Below are 24,373 nucleotides of genomic sequence, written 5' to 3' on the forward strand. Positions count from 1 at the left end.
CACAGAGATGGAAATGCATAATGCTGATTACATAAACCTTTGCATAGAGATATACCACAATAGATTTAGTCAAGAGAAAAAATAATTTGTGAGATTTCATTTAATCAATGTAAACCAAGCACACAAATCGATAAATGAAAAGACAAATAGTTCTTAGGTTTTGAATATTTTTCTTTCAAACAGCCACTGTAAATGAGTTAAGGATGTCACTTGACTTTAAAGAATTCTTTGTTCAATTGAGAATTGCACTCAAGAATTCACTTCATAACTTTTCCCTTGAGGCTTCATTCTTCACACCAATGATTCTTGGCTCTGAAGAGTACCTGCAAGAAAGATTTAAGTCCCCTAGTGAATTTGGGTCCATGGGCATTAATTGGATCATTAGGAACCTTAAATTCTTAGGAACCCATTTCAAAACACCCCTGGGAATAGAAAATTTCCTAACTCTGCAAAATCTAACAGAGTGGCCCTTCTTCATACAATAAAAGCATGAAACAACTGGTTGTTTCGAAAATTCAATCGGTTGTTTTTCAAAGCAGCTTGAAAATGGTTTTGCAACTGATCTTTTCTTGCTGTGTGGATTAAAACCCAATCCAGATTTGCTAAAAACACATTTTTGAGATGCAAAAAGAGTTTCAAAGTTTGATTGGCCTTTTGCAAACTTAACCACAATTTTTATAAGATAGTGAACCTTTTTTTGAAGTGATTTACAACTTTCAAAAAAGCGGATTTAGGGTACCTTTTTCTTTGTTGAGTTATGTCTCGGTTCTTCCTTTTTAGAAATCTGTTGAATTTTCTGGTTAGCAGACTCAAGGTCTCATCATGTTCAGGATTCTCCTCTTCCTCACTTGTATCATGCTCTATGCTAGTCTTCAAGGCAATTCCCTTAGTTCTTCTCTCCATTGTTTCTTGTTCTTTCAGTCTTTTGAGCTCTAGCTCATGCTCCATCAATTTCCCAAACAAGGCAGCTGTAGACAGCTTAGATAAATCTCTGGTTTCAGAGATTGCAGTTTCCTTAGGTTGCCAGCTTCTGTCAAGACACTTCAACACCTTTATGTTGAGCTCTTCCTTGTCAAAAACTTTACCTATTCCAGTGAGGTGATTTAAAATATGTGTAAACCTTTTCTGCACATATGCCATAGTCTCTTCTGGCTGCATCCTAAAGAATTCATACTCTTGGATGAGGGTATGCTTTCTAGCCCGTTTAACATCATCCGTGCCTTCATGTGTTACTTCCAATATTTCCCACATTTCTTTAGCCGAATTACACTGAGATACTCTAAAGAATTCATCCATGTTTAGAGCAGAAGTTATGGGAATCATACTAAGCCTTCTTCCTTTCACTTTCACTTCAATCGGACCAAGGCTTCTTCATTGTTTCTTCTTTGACAACCTGCATAGGTACAAAAGGTCCATTGACCATTGCATCCCAAATTCCCATGTCAATAGATTCCATGAAGATTTTCATTAATAGACGCACCTTCAGCAAAAGGCATTTTAAACTCAGACATAATGCACAAACTTGAGTAAAATACAAGTCCTAGCTCTTGATACCAATTGTTGGGTCTATTAGTGTCTAAGTTCAAAGGGGAGGAGTGAATTGAAGTTATAAAAATTTTCACAAACACAAACTGGTTTATAGTAATCCTAAAGAAAAAGAACAAATTGATATTGAAAAGAATAGATTTATTGGTTAGCACACTTTATCAAAACCAGAACTGGTTCATATTAGTATTGAGATCAAACAAAGAAATTTTCCATAACCATATGAGTTATTTTACAGTAGCTATAAGAACAAGATTTATACCAAGAGATCAACACAAGTTCTTTTAATATAATTCTTTAAAGAAAGTGAATCTTTAACAAAGAGATTGCAAAGAAATTGTTTGTTCTTAAAGCAATCAACACTCGGATTCAGAAAGCCTAATTGTGATTAAAAGAATTTTCCATAACAAGAAAGAACAGTATGAGCGAGCCCAAAAATAATAGATTCAATTTTGAAAGAACAGATTTATTTCCTGACAGATTATCCAATTAAGCAGTAAAGAGTGCAGGGATTGAGAAGAATGATGCAATCATAGTTTATACTGGTTCACTCATAAAGAGCTACATCCAGTTTCACCTCACTCCAAGGTGAAATTCACTAAAAATAGCTCAAATCAATACAACACCTTGCAGTTTTTGAACCCTACTAGAACAAGGCACTCAAAGCTGAAAAACCCTATTTCAACTACTTGCACTTCAAGAAACCCTATCAAGAAGTGACTTGCAAAACACTCTTACACAGGAATGAATCAAGGAAGGATAACACCTGGAAGAAGATGCAAGAAACTGAAAAACAGTAGCCTAAATTGCAGCACAACAACACCAACACCTTTACCAAGATCAAGGCATCCAAAGAACAAACACTCTTGAAGTTCTTTTTGCAAAACCTTTCAAAAAATCATTCAAATCCTTCTAACTCACTGAAAAACGTTTGATCTCGGTTTAAAACGTGATTGCACAAATACCTTTCATGTGAGAAGTGCCTATCTTTATATAGAAAGCAGTTTATAACAACTTTTCAAAAAACAGTTAAAAGTTGTTATAAAAAGAACATGTTAAATCCAAAACAAACAAATTGTTTCTCTAAAAAACTGCCAGCTCACCTTAACATAAATAACTGCTGAAACAAACTTTTTTTGGTGCCCTAACAGAATTTTGAAAAACATTTCAGCAGTTTAAAAATAAATCTATTGTTTTACAAATAAACAAATTTATTTTTGTGCAGTAACCTGATTTCTTTTAGAAAACTTTAAGATCTTTTAGGAAAACATTGAATCACTTCTTGTGCTTGATCTTACTACCTTGATTAGGCATATAAGGTAGGTCATGAAGCAAAAGGCAACCTTAAACTCACTCTAACCTATATACAAGATCACCTAATTACACACTACAACCTTGAAAGCAAACTTGCTATTTTCTTCATCAAACACACACTAAGACTTGGCAGAGAAGAAGTTTCATCCTTCTTCAACACATCTAACTTTACTGGATCAATGACTTTACAACAAATGGCAAGATCCCGCGAATAGCTACCGACAATAACTGTTGCATCAAGGTGTAATAATCACGATACTAGGCTCTTTACATTTGATGAATATCCTTGTGGCACTTTCACACCCTTTAGACATTGGAAAAAATATATTTTTTCATCTTTTCACATGGTGTAATAGGATAGGGGCAAATATGTACGCTTACACACCTGTATTGGTGCCAACTCACCTTGTATGTTATTCTCAATCAAATCTAAACGAGCATTTACACCATCCTTCGTCTTCCCATTAATTTTCCTAGTCATAAAGGAGAAAATAGCCTGAGAATATCGTTTACGAATTGAGTTAGTCACCCCCCCTCCTGTGAGCCCTCCTACTATCATGTTGAAATCTTGTATAATGGGTGTCTCATGCTCCGTGGCAGTTTGAGAACAAGGACCTGATATTAGTTTTGTTGCTCATGATCACTTTTCACAATTCTTTAAGTGACCTTCTTTCCAAATTTGGCGAGTTGATTTGCTAAGACATTAGATATTTCCATATCGTGCCCATGGACTTGATGATATTCAAAGACCAAGAAGTCGATTTTTTGGAAAATGCAGCTTGCTGAATACCTTATCGTCTTCAATGATCTATTTCCATGATAATGTGAAAGCCAAACATTTCATTTTTTCTCTTTCCTCTTGTGGCCTTTGAACCACGTAAAGTACATACCACCGATCCACATGCCCTACTAATGGTCAACCTCACTCTTCAACCTCCATTCATGGCTATTGTCCTTGTATTCCAAAGGTTGCTTACATTTTTCTTCTAACATCTTTTTGTCTCATTACCTCCTAAGCCTATTTGTGGAACGAGGCCCTGCTTTTGGATTTTGGCCATAGATTCATCCTTATTATGAATTAATGACTCACTAAAAAGGTTGGCTCGAATTCTCTTGATGAAAGCACCAACAAACATTTCCTCTTTTGGTTGATTACTACCTATCTAGATGTCGCATAAACTATTAAAGCAATTCTTTAGAGGCTCATTCTCCTATTGTTTGATATATATATAAAAAAAAAGATAAACAATTCGAGGAGGCTTCACTTTATTAGTCAATAAATTGCTCTACAAACATTTGAGAAGAAGTTTGGAAAGAGGTAATGGCTCTATCGGGAATTACGCTAAACCACTATAAGGCGATTCTCGTGAAGGTTCTTACGAATGTCTTGCTTTGGAACATTTGAGCCCTCCAAGATTAACATTTGAGCCCGAAAGGCTTTGATTTCGGGATCTCCTAACCCATAAAATGGCACGATTTTGGGTACCATGTAGTGCGACGATACCTGTTCCCCCACGATTGCCTAGGAGAAGGGTTGTGGATCGGCCTATCCTTAACGAGACATTTGTTGACGCAAGGCTTACTGTAATTCTTCATTGGTTTTCTATAATTCTTCATGGGCTTGTAATGCTTCCTCCATCAGGTGACACGACTACTTTGCTTCTTCACGTAATCAGTCTTATTTTGCTTATGCTTCATCTGCTCTCCTTCTTGCTTTCGCATTGTCTCATTGTAACTCTTTTCATGATTTCCAAGATTTGTTGCAAAGTTGGAACATGATCATCTTCTGCAAGTTGAACTGTTTGTCTCTAGTTTCTAGTGATTTTGTCTATTCTTCTATTCTAAAAGTACAAAAATTTATAATGGTTTCTCATGGAGGTAGGAAAAATTTTACTTGTTCCACAGTGAGCGCCAACTTGTTCTACTTCAAAGAGGTGACTAAGTCAATGACTTCACCTGTGCTATAGAGGATGTATCCTATTTATAGATGTTCTGTCCCTTGAGAGCCTTCATAGGATCAATTTTTAAGTTATGAAAGATGGAGATGTAAGGTACTAGAAAATGAATCCCAATATCCCAAGATTCAATGATTCCCAAAATTTCAATAATAAAATAATAATTTCTAGTAATCTTACTAAATGGTAGAAACAAAACTCTATTACCTACACATATAGAATGTCTAAGGAACAACCCAAAGTGGCTCTTAAGCTCCTATTTCTTAACCCTTTCTTGATAGGTGCTTTTGACATACACTTAACCAGTCACCAGTGATGGACATTGCCTCATGGCCCTATACACATACACTCTAATAAAAACATTATTTTCATTACAACTTTAAAAATAAGACTTTTTGTTTTTTTAAAAAAAATTGATGTTAGTACCATTTATTCCTTCTATATGCAATTATTAAGACCACTGGTTATCCAGGAAAAGGCACACTCCTAATAATACAATTCAAGAACGGACTCTTATAAAATACAACTTATATTTTAGAAATAAAGTGTACAAATCTTAATACTATATATACCTATATATATGTATATATTTAAATTTTCATATCTATATATTTAAATTATTAACCATAATTCAAAACCTTTAACTAGTTTATTAAGGTAATTTTTTATGCCCACCATAATGATAAACTTATCTACCTTTCCATCACAAACAAGTGATTATTGATTTCGGCTGCAAAGAAAGCAAGCCTGTGTGTGTTAGTAGTGGTTTCACGGTTTCACTCTTTGCTTTACTTCACTTGATGAAATTCCAGCCCCTCAAAATTTTGGCGAGAAAACAAAAGAAAACCTTCCGAATTTCGCTTCCATCCAAACACAGTCATTCTCTCTCGTAAACCCTACTTTTCTTTCTTCTTCTTCGATGGATCCCTCTCGCCGCGCCCCACGCGCCGTGATCGACCCCGTACCCAAGTTCCGCCAAGTCGGGTTCTTCGCTCCGCCCGAACGCTCCCAATCGGGTCCTCCCAACTCGACCCACTCCTCGCCCCCAGTCTCCAGCTCCCTTTCGCCTGTCATGATCCCGCCGCCGCGCCACCTCTCCGACAACCTCCTCCTCCACGCGCCCCCCGCCGCATCCCCCCTTCGGGCAGACTCCAGCGGCGGCGGAACCTCCTTCGATACCGTGGACTTCTTCCCCGCGCCGCTTTCGCCCGCTCTGCCGTCCTCGTCGTACTCGAGCAGGATCGCCGGCGACTTCTACAAGGGAAACGGTGGGAAGGTGGCAGCGTCGTCTTTCCCCCGCGGAGGATTCGACCTGACGGCGATGAAGGCGGCAGCGGCCGCGAGCGTCGTCGTGCCGGCGAGTGAGCTGACAACAGTTTCGGTGGTGAATGATTCGCTAGTGGTTCCTGGTGAGGTTCTTGTCAATTCTAGTTTGGTTTGAATTTGAAGTGGTTTGGGATGATAAATGGTGGAAATATGCTTTGAATGTGAATTTTTGTGGTATTTAGTGTGAAAGTAGGAACTGTGGTTTAAGTGATTTAGGGCGCGGTTGGGAAAGCATTTGCAGAATTATTGATTTGAACGGAATAAATTTTGCTAAATTGGTTTTGAAGTGATGGGATTTATGTTTATTGTAAAGGGACATTAATAATAAATATTGGTATAAAATATTGAATCCAACACTAGAATTGTTTCAAACCAATTAATTTTGGATTCTCAATCAATTTCTCAATGGAAACTGAACATATAAACATTCACCGTAAATCATGATAGTGCATTAGGATTATAGTTTTTTTTTTTGCGGTATAATTGAGTTTGCAACTGGGTTTGCATTAGCAACTCAAATCTGGCTTTTACAAAATTGAGTTACAAGACAAATTTTTAATGTATAAACGAACTTTTAAGAGTAGCCAAACATGTTATGAAATTAAGCATATACTTTCCAAACTGAGTATGGAGCAATCTAAACTGAGACCCCAAACATAGCCTTAGTTTGTATTTCAGTGTGAATCCCAGAGAATCCAAAAGTTACTTTAGTTGGCATTTTAATTTGAACTCAAACATGCACTTAGATGAGCTTTTGTGTAGTGTAGCTTGTGAGAAACTGTTTTTAAAGGCAAGGGCTAATAATCAATCTTCGTAAGATCCAGAGTGGATAGGGTCAGGTTTTTGAGAAGTAATGTAATGTGTTTCATGAAGAGAAGGAATCCCTATATAGTTTGTGAATTTGATTATTACATCGCAGGCTTAGAAAGAACGAACTTGTTTGAATTCCTTGTAATGTTTACAAGAAATGGAACAGAAGTTGAAGTTATATTTATTTATTTGCATTTTTATTGAATATATAATATATCTTTTGCTACATGTTCTTTTAATATCTACTTGGATTGTGTGTCAATTTTTACTATTTGCAGGCTTGAAATGACTAAAAGTTTTGAATTTTGTTTCATATCAATGTGAATATGTAGGTCAAGAGAACAGTTTAAATATGTTGTCTCTATGTTTTTACTTTTATTTTACTTTTTGCTTGATTCTGTTATCATTTTTTTCTCATATTCTTCCCTAATTCCCATTAGAAAAAGAAAAAGGAAGCAGAGGAGGAGGGTCAGCAGTGGAAGTGAAAGAGCAACCTGCTAGTTTAAAACAGAAACCAAAAACCTCAAAAGCTGAAAGACGTGCTCTTCAAGAATCTCAAAGAGCTGCAAAGGCTGCAGCAAAAGGTGCGTAGTTGATAATGTGTCCTATGAGTCTTTATTTAAGCTATTTGACTGAAAGTGCTTTTAAGCTGCACATATTATCTGTCATAAGCAATTTTGTGCTCATTGTATTCCTTAATGCTTATTTATGACTAATTCTTTGTCAGAACTACTGTGTTCATGGACCCTAATAATGTGTTTCTAATGATCTTAACATGCCTAAAAGTAGGAATTTATGATATTCTTTCATGGGTCACTTTTCTGCACAACTCATTGACAATGCTGATTAGTTAGCTTCAATAAAAATCGTGTCTCTAGCTGAAGGAAATAAAGCATCTGGAACTGCAGCTTCAGCGAATGCCAAACCGGCTAAAGCTGCAAAGCCTGCTCAGAAAATTGATAATGCACCTGTTGCAGCATCTGAAAAGAAGGGAGGTGAGATTCCACCAGAAAAGGATAGAAAAAAAGATGCTCCTCAACCACGCATGCAGTATGATGACAAGAGCCGAGTGGAGAAAGCTAAGCGTCGTGCAGTGGTGAAACAAACTGAAGCTAGGAACAGAGTTGAGTTGTTCAGGCATTTGCCACAGTATGAACATGGGAGTCAGCTTCCAGATCTCGAGGCAAGGTTTTTCCATCTTTCTCCAGTGCACCCGGCTGTTTATAAGGTATTTGCATTTGTTATGTCATCTTGTTACAATTCTACATATTCGGTGCGGGATTTGTTTACTGTAGTTATTTTTGGGTTATAGTAATTTAATGTAGTATGTACTGCACTGGGAGCATTGCAATGCCAAGCAGAACTGTGAGACCTTCCGAAAACTGAATGCATCAACATATGTCACTTGCATAGTAACTCTGAACACCCTTTTCAGTAGATTACATTGTATGGTTCATTGATAGGCACCATCAGTGCTTCCTTTGTTCCTTAGTTATCAATACCAACAGAAGGAGGAGCAGCTAAAAGAAAGATCAAGTACTACTTGATTGTGTAGTAGTGTAGTTTATATAGATCAATTTCTCTAAATCTGTTGAGTGAAAGGAATCTATCCAACTAGCATGATGCAATAGTCAATTTCCTTGACCGTTGTACTGCACTGCATCTTGTTGCCTATCATACCTTCTTCAACTTAAGGATTGAGTTGAATGACATCCACATGAAAGTAAAGTGCATTTAGCCGTCTATCTATACATTTGCAGAAAGGATATGAGCCAATTCAAAATTAAAACATGTGTTTTATTTTTAATGAGTAGGAAAGTTTTTAGGACCTGGGTCGATATTTGTGACCTAGACCTTTTTAACTATTTTTTCTCAAATCTTAAGATCTTCATTTTTTATGTTACAGGTGGGTTTGCAGTACCTAACTGGAGATATATCTGGTGCCAATGCTCGGTGTATTGCAATGCTACAAGCATTTCAGGAGGCCATCAAAGACTACAAGGTTCCACGAGAGAAGACTCTTGTGAGAGACTTAACAGCAAAAATTAGTAGTTATGTATCATTTCTTATTGAGTGTCGACCTCTGTCAATCAGCATGGGAAATGCAATTAGGTTTCTCAAAAGTCGGATAGCCAAGCTACCTTTGACCTTGTCTGAATCAGAAGCAAAAGCTTCTCTCCAGTCAGATATTGAGCGTTTTATTAGTGAGAAGATTATACTCGCCAACAAGGTGATAGTGAAGCATGCTGTCACCAAAATAAGAGATGGTGATGTTCTTCTAACTTATGGATCCTCGTCAGCTGTTAAAATGATACTATTACATGCACATGAGTTGGGAAGACAGTTTCGTGTTGTGGTAGTTGACTCTTCTCCGAAGCTTAGAGGGAAACTTTTGCTTCGCAGGCTGGTGGAGAAAGGTCTTAGCTGTACATACACTCATATAAATGCTGTTTCCTATATAATGCATGAAGTTACTCGAGTATTTCTGGGTGCTTCATCAGTTTTATCTAATGGAACAGTATATTCAAGAGTAGGGACTGCATGTGTTGCTATGGTTGCTCATGCATTCCGTGTACCTGTCATAGTATGTTGTGAGGCCTATAAATTTCATGAACGGGTACAGCTGGACTCAATATGCTCTAATGAACTTGGTATGTATATCTAACAATTGTGTAAGATGAGGATTCTATTTACAGTTCACAGTTAGCTTTTGCATTATCTCTGTAAGAAGGTTGATGTTTCTATGATGTTCTTACAGGTGATCCGGATGTAATTTCAAATGTACTGGGTAGAGAGGATGTCAACCACTTGGATGGCTGGGCCAATATTGAAAATCTGCAACTCTTAAATCTGATGTAAGCATTCATATTGATAAGATACCCTCCAAATTCTCATTTTCTTACTCTTAACATTGCACTTTTATTTAAATTGATTGCAGTTATGATGCAACACCTTCAGATTATGTTTCAATGATTGTCACAGATTATGGCATGGTAAGTACTGAAATCGTAAGAGTATTTTTGTCTTTGCTGCTAAAACATGCCTAAAATTCAGCTTCAGGATTTTATTATAGCTTGCATTATTTCTACCTTGAATTTGTCTAGATGAATTGAGCACACAAATTTTCTCACTATTTTTGGAAAAAAGATTTTGAATGAGGATATAATACCGCTTTGAAAATCCTAAAAGATTAAAATAAAAGATAACAAAAAAAGTGGAAAAATACTCGTAGAGGATGTTATAACATCGTATAAAACTATTTACGTAATTACTTAAAAGCTTAAGTTTGGCATTGTTAGTTCATTAGATAATGATACGGCATAAAGCCTTGGTGTCCAAGTGGTCTAGAGCTTGAGCTGTAACCTTTTCACTTCTCTATTCTAATAAAAAAGTTGAAAATTGCAAACTGTCAATGAGGTTGTGCATTATATCCATGCATTAAGCCTCAAAGGCTCGTGGCAGTGTCAGGGAAATAATACAGTATAGAAACCATTCCCGAGTGTTGGCCAGATAAGCTTTTAGGATTTGTTGGTTCAGGACAACACAATGTACATTTTGTTTTCAATTTTTCCTCATTCATTGAACATTTATATAAGCAAAAAGAAAATATGGAAATGAAGCAAGGAGGGATATTAGAAGAATAGAGATAAAGAACCATCCCTCTAAACGTTCAATGGCGGTAAGAACTAGCAAACGAGGCCTTTATCCTAGTGATTGTTTATATATATTATTATCAAAGGTCACAGTGCCCTTTATATTTGTTTCATTTTTAGATCGTGATGATTTACTAAGAAAACGTGTTTTGCTTGGCATTTTTATTGTCAGGTTCCCCCTACAAGTGTGCCTGTAATTGTAAGAGAATACGGAAGAGAACAGGTCTGGATATAAACTACGCAAATTTGTACCATCACCATTTTGTGGGCGTGCAAGATCCCTATTTAGAAGCCGAATATGTTGCACGCATGTTTTTGTATTATTTTCTCACCTTGAAATAATGTTAATGAGCCTTCCTGTCCCGAAATTTTGGACATTTCTGTCTGTATTCACCTATCCTAGAGAAGAGTGCAAATTTTCGCCTCTCCAGGAAGATTAGCCATGCATTCTCATCATCTGTAACACTTCATTTTATATTACTCTTCAAATTTTGGATAATTATTCTGTCACAATTTTGGTTTAGCAAGTTGTAATTGTGCTTAGCCCTTCTTTAGTTGCTGTACTGTAATGGTTGCACGAAAACATGCACTGTTGTCATTTCATCCCTTCATGTGAAGGGAGAAAGTTTGCAAGGAATAATTTAATGGTGTGACGAAAACATGCTCTGTTGTCATTTCATCCCTTCATGTGAAGGGAGAAAGTTTGCAAGGAATAATTTGAAGGCTAACAGAATTTGAATAATTTTTTTGTATGTTTGGTGATGAACGTTAGATTTGCGTCCAAAGGTGTCAATATTAAGAATCAGATGAAAATAAAATTTTATATTAAAATCGTTTATAAATTGTTTTATCTGATGTGGCCAGTTTCTAACTCATTACCTTATTCTTCTCCACCCTCCATGTTGGAAAAATAATTACAATGAAAATGTTATAGGAATGATAAAAAGTTGCCCAATTTAGAAAAATAATTGCTTCTTAATCATTTACATTAACATTTCATCATGAATCGCAATGACATGCAGTTATGCAATTTAAAATAAGAGGAGGAGATCCTAATGTCTGAAGGCAGTGGACCCTTTTATTAATTTAGAAGTAAATGATTTGGAATTATTAAATAGCAATTTCTCCCTGCACCAAATCTTCTTTTACGTGCACCCTACACAACTTTTAAAATTCCATTTTGTCATTGTCTTCTTTGTTTTGAAAAAAAGGTGCAAGGAGCTTGGTGTCTGGTTGAGGTTCAGAGGAGCTTGGTGTTCGTTTGAAGTGCAAAGGAGGTGTGGTTGGTGTAGTGTTGGTGTGGTGGTGGAGGGAACATTTCAGTTTTAATTGCAATTCACATTGTTCTGAGGTAAGACAACACATTCATCTTCTTTTTCGCTTTTTTGAGCTGAGATGTTCCCAGATAACGATAATTGAAAGCCTGGATATAGGCTTACAAATGCATGAGTCTGAAAGGCAATGTCAGTAACTCTGGATATAGAAATCCATAAGTTAATTTGATTTCAATTTAAAGATTTTGAATGCACATGTCTGAAAGTGAAAATTGAGTTCTGGATACCTATATCCAGAAGGAGTATTTGAGTTCCGGATATGAATATCTGGAATGGCTTTTTGGGGTCTGGATTTCTACATTCGAAAGATTTATTTTTAGGCTTACGGATATTAATATCCGGAAGGTAATTGATGTGTTGTTTTTTTCCAGCATTGTCAATGGATACAACAGATTCATACATGGGAATTTCATGCGAGATTGATGTATGAGATGGATTAGATGATGTTGATATGGAGCAGTTAATAACTTATAACACGTTAGATAATGAACAAGGGCACATGAGTGTAGTGAGGCATTTACTACAAATGAGGTAAGGTAAATATTAGGCGTGTGAATTGTAGTTTATGAATGATTTTAAAATTTGGCATATGTTATTGTAGGTATTTTGTAATCGAGATGAGCTGTTAGAGTGGGCAAGAAGTGTTGGCTATAATTATGGATTTGTTATTGTTATATTAAGGTCGGATACATGGACGGGACAACGAGGAAGGATGATGTATGTATTATTAGGCTGTGAGAGAAGAGGTAAATACATACAATATAAAAAAGACATAGATATCAGTTGAACTGAAAGTAAAAAGTGTGAATGTGCTTTTAGATTGCGAGGCAAACCGTTAAAGGTGGTCAAGGGTGGATGATTTAATTAATTTATGGTTCTCACAATCATGATTTGGCAAAGACATTAGTGGGTCATCCGTATGTTGTAAGGTTAAGTGTCGAGGAAAATTGATGTGAGTTGATTTTAGGATTGCATATTTTATGGCTTACTCTTTTGTTTATAAATTTTGAGATTAACAATTATGGTGAGAAATCCGAAGAAGATTCCCACTGGACATGAACTTAACCAAGTGGTTAAGTAAGTGTAAAGGTTCACTTCTAGAGACAAAGAGAAAACACAATTATATGGTGATTTAGATGATGACGGGCGGAAATGAAAAGCACATAAGAAAAAGAAAACACATTGAATTTTGAAAGTAAAGAAACTCTGTCAGGGTGTTTAGTGAGTCAAGTCTCCTATTATCCTTTGGTCTTATCTTGAGTGCTTTACACAACAAATGGCAGCTCTACACCACTCATCTTGGAGAATCCCATCCTCCAAGTGGCATGACAACCTCTCATCTTCATTAGCTTTCTTCATCTCTTCACCTTTTTCCTTCATTTTCTTTGCACCACTTTTCTCCATTCTTTATGTCATTTTGTTTTCTTTTTCTTATGTGCTTTTCATTTTCGCCCATCATCATCTAAATCACCATATAATTGTATTTTCTCTTTTTTCCCTAGAAGTGAACCTTCACACTTACTTAACCAACACTTACTTGGGGTTTCATGTCCAGTAGGAATCTTCTTGGGGTTTCTCACCATAATTGCTAATCTCAAAACTCAAACAAAAGAGTAACCCATAAAATGTGCAATCCAAAAATCAACTCACATAAAAAGGCTATGGTTGAGGATATGACTAATACTTTAGTGAAGCCAGGAAATATTTTACTAACCATGAAAGAGAGAAATGAGAAGAATGTGACGATGATAAAGCAAGTTTATAATACAATGAGTGTTCACCGAAGATCAAAACAAGGACACAAAATAGAAATGCATCAGTTCATGTTGTTACTAGAGCCTGACATGTATGTGTATTAGTGTAGGTGTGAAGAGGTGTCAAATGTCATGCAAGATATATTTTGGACACACCCAGATTCAGTAAAGCTAGTGAACTCGTTTAACAATGTCATATTGATGAATAATATGTACAAAACGAACAAGTATAGGATGTCATTACTTGAGGTTGTTGGGATTACATCAACTGGTTTGACTTTTTCCGTTGCATTTTGTTTACTAACAGCTGAAAAAGGAAAATAATTTTTGTGAGCCCTTGACAAACTTAAAAATGTTGTTTTTTAGAGTTGATTCATACCCTTAATGAATGCAATCAAAATCGTGTTTCCTGAAGCTTATAATTTGCTCTGTATTTCACATTGATAAAAATGTGAAAGTAAAATGTAAAATGTTGGTGCATCCAAAAGAGACATGAGATCAAGTAATGAAAGCTTGGGGATCTGTTGTAGATTGTGATATTGTTTAGGCCTTTGAAGATCGTGTCAATGCTTTTCATGTTGTTTGTTCTCCATGGCCTATATTTTTTTATTAGTTATGGCTACATGGTTACGTCCACATAAAGAAAAATTTGTGAAGGCATGGCCAGATAAGGTGATGACTTAGGAAACACAACAAGTAATAGGGTTGAGGTGGCACATTGGAGCCTAAAGAGAATTCTTCAAAATTCCATGGGGGATTTATGTTTCCGCTAGGATTCGATCAACAAGATAATTAATTTACAACATAATGCAATCAAAGCTTCATTCCAAAAGAGTCTGCATGCGGTAGGACACTGCTTTTAAAGTTACAACATACAAAAAATGTTAGGTTGTGTGTCTAACTATGCTTTGAACCTTATTGTCGAAGTGCTTGTTAGAGTTAAATCTGTGGGGTTTGATAAAAATAGGTGTGGTGGATGTACTCTTACATGTACTCATGGTCTTCCGTGTGCGTGGACTCGATTAAGCTTTAAAGATATTGCAACTCAACAATGTTCATATGAGTTGTCAATTGACAAAAAGTTTAAGGTGATCGCGAAGCGCTTTAAAAAGTTGGACATTGCAGGTAAGATTAACATCAAAACTAAATTGTAAGATATTACCTTTCCATAGAAGATATCTATTTGCGTACCACATGATAAGGTCAAAACAAAAGGTGCTGTAAAGATGGCTCATCATACCAAATTCATGAGATCAACTAAGCAAATCCCTTCTTATTTTGAACATGTGGATTTCTTACACTCACAACATGATAGTTGTTCGGGTAAAAAATCTAGTGAAGGACACATACCACAAATTCTACCAGCACAATCCATTATTTTGCCTGATCAGTTCCCTATAGGGTATCATCCATACATTCTTGATGTTGTTGACGTTAAGGCTAATGGCCATTGTGGGTACCATGTTGTTGTTGCCGAATTGAGCATGGGAGAGGAGTCATGAGTTGTTGTTTGAATGAATTTGTTAAAAGAACTTAGTGAATGGAGACAAGAATATGTTGAATGTTTGGTGGTGAGGAACGATATGGATACTTGAAGAAGTCACTTCTAGTTGACCACATGTCAATGGTACCAACCACTAACACCCTTTCATTTGCACTTTGCATTTCTTGATTTAACTCTGTTCGCCATTTGTACTTGCAGGCAGGAACAAATAAGTGGATGACAATTCCGGACATGGGATACGTTATTGCTAATCGGTATAACATCATTTTTTTTTGTCCATGATATAACCATCGACTATTTTTGCTTTAAGAACCCAAGCGCCAAGTAACTTGACTCATCACCAAATAATTACAATTGGCACGTGCACAAATTTTTTTTTGTCCAAGTATACCCTAAATCGAATAAAAACTAAGTCATGTTGTTAACTTAAAAGTTATGTAACTTATATTTATAACTTTTATAGGTGAAGCTGAAAGATGGTTGTCCAATTCCACCTACAGATATAATGTGGGCAGCACATCGTTATCCAACGACCCAATCTTAGTCAACATACTACACTAGCCGGATACAAGTTTATACACAAATAATGTCCATTAGACGACATTTGTAATTTTAACATTTGTAATAGATACTTAATGTTTATGTTTTAGGATGTTTAGCCTCTTTAAATACATGTCTTTGAATACATTTCTAATGCATATATGCTCTTACGGATGCTAATATCCAGAACTAATGTATATATTTATGGATAGCAAAATCTAGAACTCACGTATATAGTTGCGGATGCCAAAATCCAGAACTAACAATGTTGTCTGCGGATATTTAGATCCGAAACTAACAGTGTTGCCTCCGGATATCCATATTCAGAATTGATAGCCTTGCATATGGATTTCCACATCCAAAATTGACAGTGTTCACTACGGATATGGTTATCGAGAAGCAATTATTCTGAGCTTTTTCTTTTGGTGCTGTCATGAATTAAAACCAACTAAACCAAATCAATTTAAATAATATAATTAAAATCAACATTAAAAGATATTCATAAGGTCGAAAGATAATTTAGTCATACTTAAAGTTCAAGTTCTAACAAAAACATCGTTCATGGATAAAAATATTTCATAATCAATTGTCCTAATACATAATCATTCATTCCTACATGAATGTCTCCTAACATACATAACTCTATCATTTGTCGCTCCTCGTGCTAACATGATGGTTGGTTGTATTCCTTCCACATACAGTTGCCCTATACAACATCACCATGATTAAGTAATGGTTGCAATGATTGTGTAATTCTATGACAAATACCCTGCAAGCATGAATGTGATAATATTATAAAAGAATTAACATAAATGAAAATGTTATTAAGGGTTCATACATACCAGAGTAGGATGTTCAGGATGTGTCTCCTAAGGATGAGTGACCACTGGTCTGTGGGCTGGTGCTTCTAAGGGTATGAGTACAGGACGCTCATCCTCCGCCTTGTTAATGACATATAAATGTGATATCGACCAAAACCACTCCATGTACTGTTGAATGCAGGTGTCGGGATAAGGTGCTACGTCCATATCCTATATGACATAATCCTTAAAATGTAACCATCACTGGTTCATTTCATTTGTAGTGGGACCGCCATCTCTAACTACAGATGGGTGCTAAGGGATGATATGCACATATCCATACTGAAGGAGAAAACGTTCCGATTGTCTCCAATTTCCAAGCCTCAAATAACCAGAGAATATCGATATCCATTCAAATGAACATTCTTCCTTGTGCTCGTCGTATGGGGAAAACCAAATGCAAGCTGGTGTCAATGTATCTAGCTGCAATCGGACAACAATTGAAGTAACTTTCTCTAGTTCATACATCCTACACCGGGATTGGTCTTTAGAATAATGGGGTTGCATATGTCTCACCCTATAGACAGGAAATGTTCACAAATCCAACCCTGCAATAATGTCGTATAACCAACTAGTTGCCTAGTCTTTGCATAACTACAATCTCCTAATTACTCATACATGTGGGTTAATGCAGCTGTCGACTAAGCACATCCCCTAATCAGCTTCAATCGACAAACAATCCAAGATATATCACCCTAATCGAAATTAGCACTCTTGTTGGCAAATATAGTACAACCAACAAGGTGAAGTAAATAAGCTCTGGCAGCTACAGTCCACTGCCTCCTTGAGCATGTGACCTCGTACACATCTCGCAACCAACTAAGGTGCACAGGAGCTCCTTGGCAGTGTCTTGTCTCTTCAGATGCAACTCCATGGTCAACACGGAGGGATTCTACCAACAAATCATTCGCTGCATCTGCATCTAAGGTCTAGTGCATGTAAAATTGGTCGAGAATCAACAAATGCAACAAATTTGACACACCATCAAGAGTGATGGTCATCTCCTTGATAGGTAAATGAAATGCGTTTGTCTCTGCATGTCACCTCTCAACAAAAGCAAAAAGCATTCCTCGGTCTAAATTCTCATAACTAGCATGAACCAAACCACCTAAGTCAAACATGTCTACTGCAACCTCTATGCGCTCATGAGGTGCTCCTAACTTATTTATCTTTCTCCCATGAGAAATGACCTTCAGCTCGCCACGATCCTAAAATAATCAAGATATATCATCAATAAATACATACATACATATGACACTCAATTATAACACACTCAATTAATGTTCATTACTTACCAAACCATCACATAACTGTTTGGCCACATGATCTTCATAATTAATCAGTAATGACTTATCCACTAGCCCTCCTAGATAGCCTTCATCATCAATTTCAACTTTTTCTTTTTCAATATAATCTTCAAAGTCTTCATTTGGAACTGAAGTACTAGGACCACCATGCCTTCTTCTCACAGATGCAGTTGGTCACACACAGTCCAAATTAGAAGATCCTCCTCCTCTAGTCCTCACCATCTTAATATTCATAAAATACCATCAAATCAAAAATAAAATTGGTCCCCCGAAAAACAGGCAGGTTATTAAGGGTAATTTGAGGAACGAATCGTTCCAAATTGAAGACCAAATAAAACACTTGTTCAGTCATAAATAGCTAAGTGCACTAAACCAAAACTACAAAGCTAAAAGTAATGGCTAATTTCGTAAAGAATGAAAAAATTGATTTAGTCCTGAATCTGTAACAAATTTAAATTAATCACTAATATTATAAGGCCAATTTTGAGGGCAGAGATAGTAGGAACATCATTGAGGGCAGAAAAAAAAAACGCACATAAATTTACTTCCGAATTTCCAAATCCAGAACTACAAAAACACATTCTGGATCTGCTCATCCACTACTCATACGAATATTAATATCTGGAACTAATCAAGCAACACATTCTTTCAGACATAAGTATATGGACCTAAATTGGATATACACATCCAGAACGCATAACATAGTTACAAATAAACACATTTGGAACACACAAAAAATACGAAAACTAATCGTTATGCAACGCATCTCCTTCTCCGGTGCCTTCTCGTTATGCCTCCACTCTTTGTCATCGCCGCAGTGCCTCAAGAACGCTACACGAGCATTGGTTGGGTCTGTGTAAGAATTTTGGATGAGTTCCGTCCCTTGCTCTATAAGAATGAATGCGCACTATTCTTAGCTGCCAGTGTTGGATACACTTAAATGTAACCCAGTTTCCACTTCATTAAGGGTATTATAGTAATTTCACATGGACATGTTAGGTATCAATTTGAAATGATATGGTATAGGCCTTATTAAATATAACTAAAGTATATTAAATTTTTCATTACTTAATGAAAATTGATTCTTTTAGTATTAGTTTAAAGAGTGTCAACGTACATATCACATGGACATCTATTTTACATTGCAAATCATGCATATTCTTTTCTCCCACTTTCATACGCTCTAAAAAACGACTATTATTTTACGTCAAAACAATAAACATAGTAAAGATGTGACAAGTTGTGGAAACAAGTGGAAATAATGTTATAAAAAATACTTTTTTATAAGTTTTTTCTTAACATTTTTAGAAAAAAATAATTAATTTTTTATAACTTCAAAAATAAAAAAATTTAGAAAATTTTATATACAAACTAATTTTAATTTATATATAAATCATCCATATTTTTCTTGTCTGCATCTATCTTAACCATAAATCACTCATCGCACACATATACTAAGACAATTATTTCAATTTAATCAATACTCTCAAGTTAAACCATGAATATGAAGAAGTTAAATTTGATAATTAAACGCCAACATCTTTAAACAATTTCAAAGTTGCCTGAATTTTGATAACTAATATGCACGAAACACGAAAGCTAATTTGAATAGAAGGACAATAGACAAAGTAAAAAATCAAATTGAAAATTAAATCTGTATACATGTTCAATGAGTTTTTCATATATCCATGTCCATGTTCCTCAATTTTGGATTACATAGATTACAATATGGGTTACTCGTTTCCCCGTATGACATCAGCTTTACCATAAACTGGAGTAACAAGTCCAAGAATCACAAAGCCACCTAAAATGACTATCAAAATGCCTAAAGAATTGATCAGAAGTGCCTCATTGGAATAGCGTGATATGATATTGTTCACCTGAAGGAATGTAGCTTTTTCCAAAATACCAGTAGCAGCTGTGGCTATAGCCAAGGCATAGATATAAATACCAAAGAAAACATGCCATGGCAGTAAGGTTGCTCTTCTATTTCTTGACCCTCCAGGATACCAAAATGTTGCAAAGCCAGCAGCCCACTAATTAATATTGTAGCAAATAATTAGATACAATGAAAATGACAGAATCCAAGTTCGAAACAAAAATAAAATACTTTGATTGGCTCAAAATTTCTATATAAACACTTATAAAAGAAGAAAATGGTTTTTCCAAAAAACTAATTTTAATTATGAATATAAGCTTAATTTTAGTTTATTTATGGAAGTTTATTTAATTATTCTTTCTTATTTTCGTCTTAAATATAGGTAATAATGGAGATGTTTACCTAAACTAAGATTTAGAACAATTTGTGAGATGAAGTGTAGCTATTATACCTGGATGGAGAACAGGAAAAAACATGCAAGGCCTAACCATGAATGGAGGCTGTAGAAATTGTCAATGCCCTTGTCAATGTGAAACTTCCAAGCAGCCCAGATACCGATCAAGCTCAAAATGAGAGCAACAAACTGTAACGTTAAATGAACTGATTTTTTGAAACTTTTAGTTCCAGATAGAGTCTTGTATGCAAGCATACCTGCAAATTGCCATAGTGAATAAAAGAAGGTAGTTCTAACATGAAAGTATTTACAAAGAATCAAGGGATAGTAAGAAGAAACATTGTATGGAATTTAAGACAACAAGTTCCTTTGACTTGGGAAGTTATATTTTCAAAAAGGTTGTTATGAGCATGTTCAAGGTACTAGCCAGCTCAAGTTTGCTGTTTTTTACAATCTACCAGAATAAAACACCAAATGTTTTAATTCTAATTTGGCCTTTCCTGTTTCATTTTGGTCAGAGGAGGCTCTACTAGTTCAAAGGATTTAGATACCAAATGTAATCATGGTGGAAAAAATGTTTTATAGACACAAAGTCGGGCCCTACCACTGAGCAGCACCACAAGCATGTCAAATGATAGGGGATAACTAATCATCAGATATACTGTGTAAACTAAGTGCAAAACACTATAAATAATTGATATTGATCTACATTAGATTAGGACAGAAATCATACATGGAGATAAAACAAACATCAAATCTTATTTGAACTTATGTATTGTGCTTGTTTTCTTTAGAGGACAAAAAACATTTTCTTACAAAATGGAAACTTACAATTAAATGATAACAATTCAGACAAAGCACATATACTACAAAAATGGCAGAGTATCGGTATACTGATCCAATACCAATACATGTACAATACTTACAGATATGTATCCAATGAATATCCTCCTTTTTGGCTTCTTTCAATTTTAATGACTAATATGCTTTGGATCTAACTCAAATACGTTGAATAAGACTTCAGTCACATATAGTTCTATTTTTCCCTCTGTATCCTTAAACCTATAGCAGATAGTAGGCAATTATATAGAACCAAGACTCCTAGATGCTTTTGTCATATTCTAGCATGCACTAGGAAAATATGTGACTTCACTGTTCACAGGGAAAGGTTTTACTTTGATATGGAAGCATTGGAAAAATAAAATCTAACCCTGGATCGTGATGTCATCTGCTGATAGAATTATGTATTAATGAGAAATTATCAACATCTACAAATATAGTGTATTCATGTAAAATATTTTTTCAAACTTTATGTTCACATTTAATATATCAATGTTATATCTCAAACTTTTATTGATTTTTGCATCCTTGTATCAATGTCATATGGTACTCATGTTATATCAAGTACTCCGGCTTCTCAGAATGTAAACAAGAATAAAGACCATAGAATGCTTCACCTCCCAAGACACCCTAACCATAGAAAAACATTGTGAATCAATCAACAACAACCGAACTAGTGTACCATGGTGTCAAAAGACTCCTCACTATTCTCCATACAATGACTACAGTTTTAGCTATGTAAATTTTCTTTTTCATGTTGACTAATGTTTTCATATTCCAATTTCTTCCTAATTTGTCCACAAATCAATTACCCTCTCTCTCTTATTCAAAACAATGCATCTATTGTGAAAAATCCGAGACTATTCAAGTAAAATTGTTTCAAAGAGGGGTATATTTATTATTCTCCTTAATATGTGTGAGAAAACCTCATTTGGAACAGAGGATATGCAAAAGGACTGTTTCCATATTCGAGCCCATGACCAACCAGTCACCAAAGCACAACTTCATCGTCACGTCAGGATCATCGTGAAGAAATGAATCAACAATCATGAATAGCACCATATGTAAATGGACAAATGAGTTTTCTGATATCAATGGTTGCATTACACAAATACAGGGACACCTTAAATTTGATTTTAATACAAAGATCTAACAACAACTCTTCAATGCAACTGAAATATGATCGGTGACCACAAAAAGTTTCAAAGATACTAATATGCATAAAATGATGTACCAGTAGTGACATACGTAAGAAAAGTTAAAAACAAAAGGAACATTTACCTTCACCATTGATTAGAATAAGCCCAATCACCATCAGCACTGGATGGACCTACATTGGAAAAACCAAGCCAAGACAACAAAGCTAAAAATCAAACAAACATGGACCTAAAACAAATTGACAAAAAAAAGTCATCAAGACAACACAATTCATGATCAAACACTGAAAACCACTCGACCCTTCAGTTTCTCGTTCAAAATCAAATTCCCCATAACAGAAAAACGAAATTGTTGAGCAAACCACGTATACCCATCACCCGAAATCGAAAAGAGAAGGCAGTGAAGAGGGAAAGATACGTTAAAGATGAGATCTTTGTTGTCAGAGACGAGAGCGAGGCCACCCCGAAAATGGAGGGCCCATGTGAGGAGAAGAACGGTGACGGCGACGCCGACCACCCTGACCACCGTGAAGATCGGAAAATTTACGACGGGGAGAGTCGCCATTGGGATCTTTGTAGAGAGAGAAAATGAAAGGGACAGAAGAGAAGAGGGAGATAGAAGAAAGGGGAGAGAATATACAAAATGAGAATGGTGTAGTACAGTGATATCAGTTGCTTCCCACACCGGAAACAAACAAATTTCACATCCTAAATTAAAATTTAGGTTTAATTAGTAAGAATTTTCTCAACAATTTATCTTTTTAAAGTAATAATGAAAAGATAGTTCTATGTAATAATTCATTTATGTCGCAAATTGGTAAGATGTAGTTATTATAAAACTCCATAAATTTAATTTAATTTTTACATAGTAATTTTGTAAAATATGTTTTACGGGTAATTTCAAAATAGTAAGTTTTGGAGTTAGTTTATGGTGTTTTAAAATAGTACACGCCCATACTTTGCAGAGTTTAATAACTATAAAATAATTTAAACATGAAAATCAATTAAAAATTACTATTAATGTAAGTTTAAATAATTATTGTAAAAAACAAAAAAGATGATTCGATTTTTTTTTTTTTTTTTGCATAATTAATGAATAACTTATTTTCTCTAGTTTATAACAAATTTTGAAAATGTAAGATTCAATGAAAAATTTGCATGACCCATGACTAATACTATAGTAGTTTGAACATGTTTTATTTTTTAAAAAAAAGAAGTAAGATTTTCCTTCGCAATTCCCTTAAAAACGTGTAATAAAATAAATAATTTTATACCATCTTAATATTCGATAATAGCGTATTACTGTACATAAAATGTTTTAATTTTTATCCTGAGTGTATCAAGCAATTAAAAATGTTAGAAAAATTTGGAAGAACAGTATTATTGAAAATAAGTATGATTTTTTATATTAAATCTTTTGTCTTGATTAATGTTAAGATATAAATAAATAATTTATTATCTATTAACTAGATATCTTCTTTAATTTCAACCAAGTTTCAAGAAAAATTCGGACTAATTCCATCTTCTAGAAGGATTTTACTTAAAAATTTGGAGAAGATTATTTTCATGTTAAACCCAATTTTGCTTATTTTAGGCTTTCCAAGTAGTGTGGGACTTCCATATTGTATATTTTCGATTTTCATGTCTTGGCTGAACTAGGTCATGTCTTATAGGATTCGTTGACTAATTTATAAATAAATTAACACATAATGAAAACACACTTATATCTCTACAAAATCTTAAAAAAAATACAAGAAAAAAATACACCTATATAAATTATACAAAATTAAGAAGATAGTTTTTAATATTATACTATTCAAATGTATATTTTTCTTCCATGATGTTTCTTCTTCTATCTGTTGGGCAATAATTTTGTAATTAGATGATTTTCATAAAATTAATTGTTTTATAAGAAAAAAAAAAATCAAATTTCTTTATATAATTAAATTTTAATAATTTTTCTTATGAATTAGTGTATGAAAAATAATTACACGTTTATTTTGTTGAATTTGACTTAATCCCAAGTCTCACATCGGTGAGTTCATTGTTTGGGAAGGAGATCAGGGGGTTATAAATTAACCTCTCCTCGTTCACTGTAGAATATCTCAATTGTAATATTTTCTCCCTTAATAGTAAAGCGGGTTATTTCAACTAGGAGATTAGGCTAAATTGGCCGAACTCCAATAAAAATTCTCGGGTGT

General features: G+C 34.9%; 2 protein-coding genes across 2 annotated transcripts; one reads left to right on the plus strand and one right to left on the minus strand.

Moving 5' to 3' along the window:
* Positions 1-5,487: 5,487 nt before the first annotated feature.
* Positions 5,488-11,126, plus strand: LOC137837279 (uncharacterized). The gene is made up of 7 exons (XM_068646238.2): positions 5,488-6,223; positions 7,391-7,534; positions 7,829-8,178; positions 8,857-9,601; positions 9,709-9,805; positions 9,889-9,943; positions 10,776-11,126. The coding sequence occupies exons 1-7, from the start codon at positions 5,734-5,736 to the stop codon at positions 10,836-10,838; spliced, it is 1,944 nt and encodes a 647-aa protein (XP_068502339.2). The 5' UTR covers positions 5,488-5,733; the 3' UTR covers positions 10,839-11,126.
* An 8,396-nt stretch (positions 11,127-19,522) lies between these two features.
* CYB-1 (cytochrome B561-1) lies at positions 19,523-22,898 on the minus strand. The gene is made up of 4 exons (XM_068646240.1): positions 22,591-22,898; positions 22,297-22,345; positions 20,233-20,432; positions 19,523-19,938 (listed from the first exon to the last, which is right to left on the minus strand). Exons 1-4 carry the CDS (start codon positions 22,735-22,737, stop codon positions 19,636-19,638), a joined length of 699 nt encoding a protein of 232 aa, XP_068502341.1. The 5' UTR covers positions 22,738-22,898; the 3' UTR covers positions 19,523-19,635.
* Positions 22,899-24,373: the final 1,475 nt, after the last annotated feature.

The sequence above is a fragment of the Phaseolus vulgaris genome, chromosome 4, assembly GCF_051622355.1.
Source record: "Phaseolus vulgaris cultivar YP4 chromosome 4, ASM5162235v1, whole genome shotgun sequence".
NCBI lineage: Eukaryota > Viridiplantae > Streptophyta > Magnoliopsida > Fabales > Fabaceae > Phaseolus > Phaseolus vulgaris.

What these genes read in the sequence shown, in the direction of transcription:
- LOC137837279 (XM_068646238.2), top strand. Translation starts at nt 5,734, where the DNA reads ATGGATCCCTCTCGCCGCGCCCCACGCGCCGTGATCGACCCCGTACCC. An exon ending in TGATTCGCTAGTGGTTCCTG is followed by an intron (nt 6,224 to 7,390) that starts GTGAGGTTCTTG and finishes AATTCCCATTAG; the next exon opens with AAAAAGAAAAAGGAAGCAGA. An exon ending in TGCACCCGGCTGTTTATAAG is followed by an intron (nt 8,179 to 8,856) that starts GTATTTGCATTT and finishes TTTATGTTACAG; the next exon opens with GTGGGTTTGCAGTACCTAAC.
- CYB-1 (XM_068646240.1), bottom strand. Translation starts at nt 22,737, where the DNA reads ATGGCGACTCTCCCCGTCGTAAATTTTCCGATCTTCACGGTGGTCAGG. An exon ending in TATTCTAATCAATGGTGAAG is followed by an intron (nt 20,433 to 22,296) that starts GTAAATGTTCCT and finishes GGCAATTTGCAG; the next exon opens with GTATGCTTGCATACAAGACT. An exon ending in TTTTCCTGTTCTCCATCCAG is followed by an intron (nt 19,939 to 20,232) that starts GTATAATAGCTA and finishes AATATTAATTAG; the next exon opens with TGGGCTGCTGGCTTTGCAAC.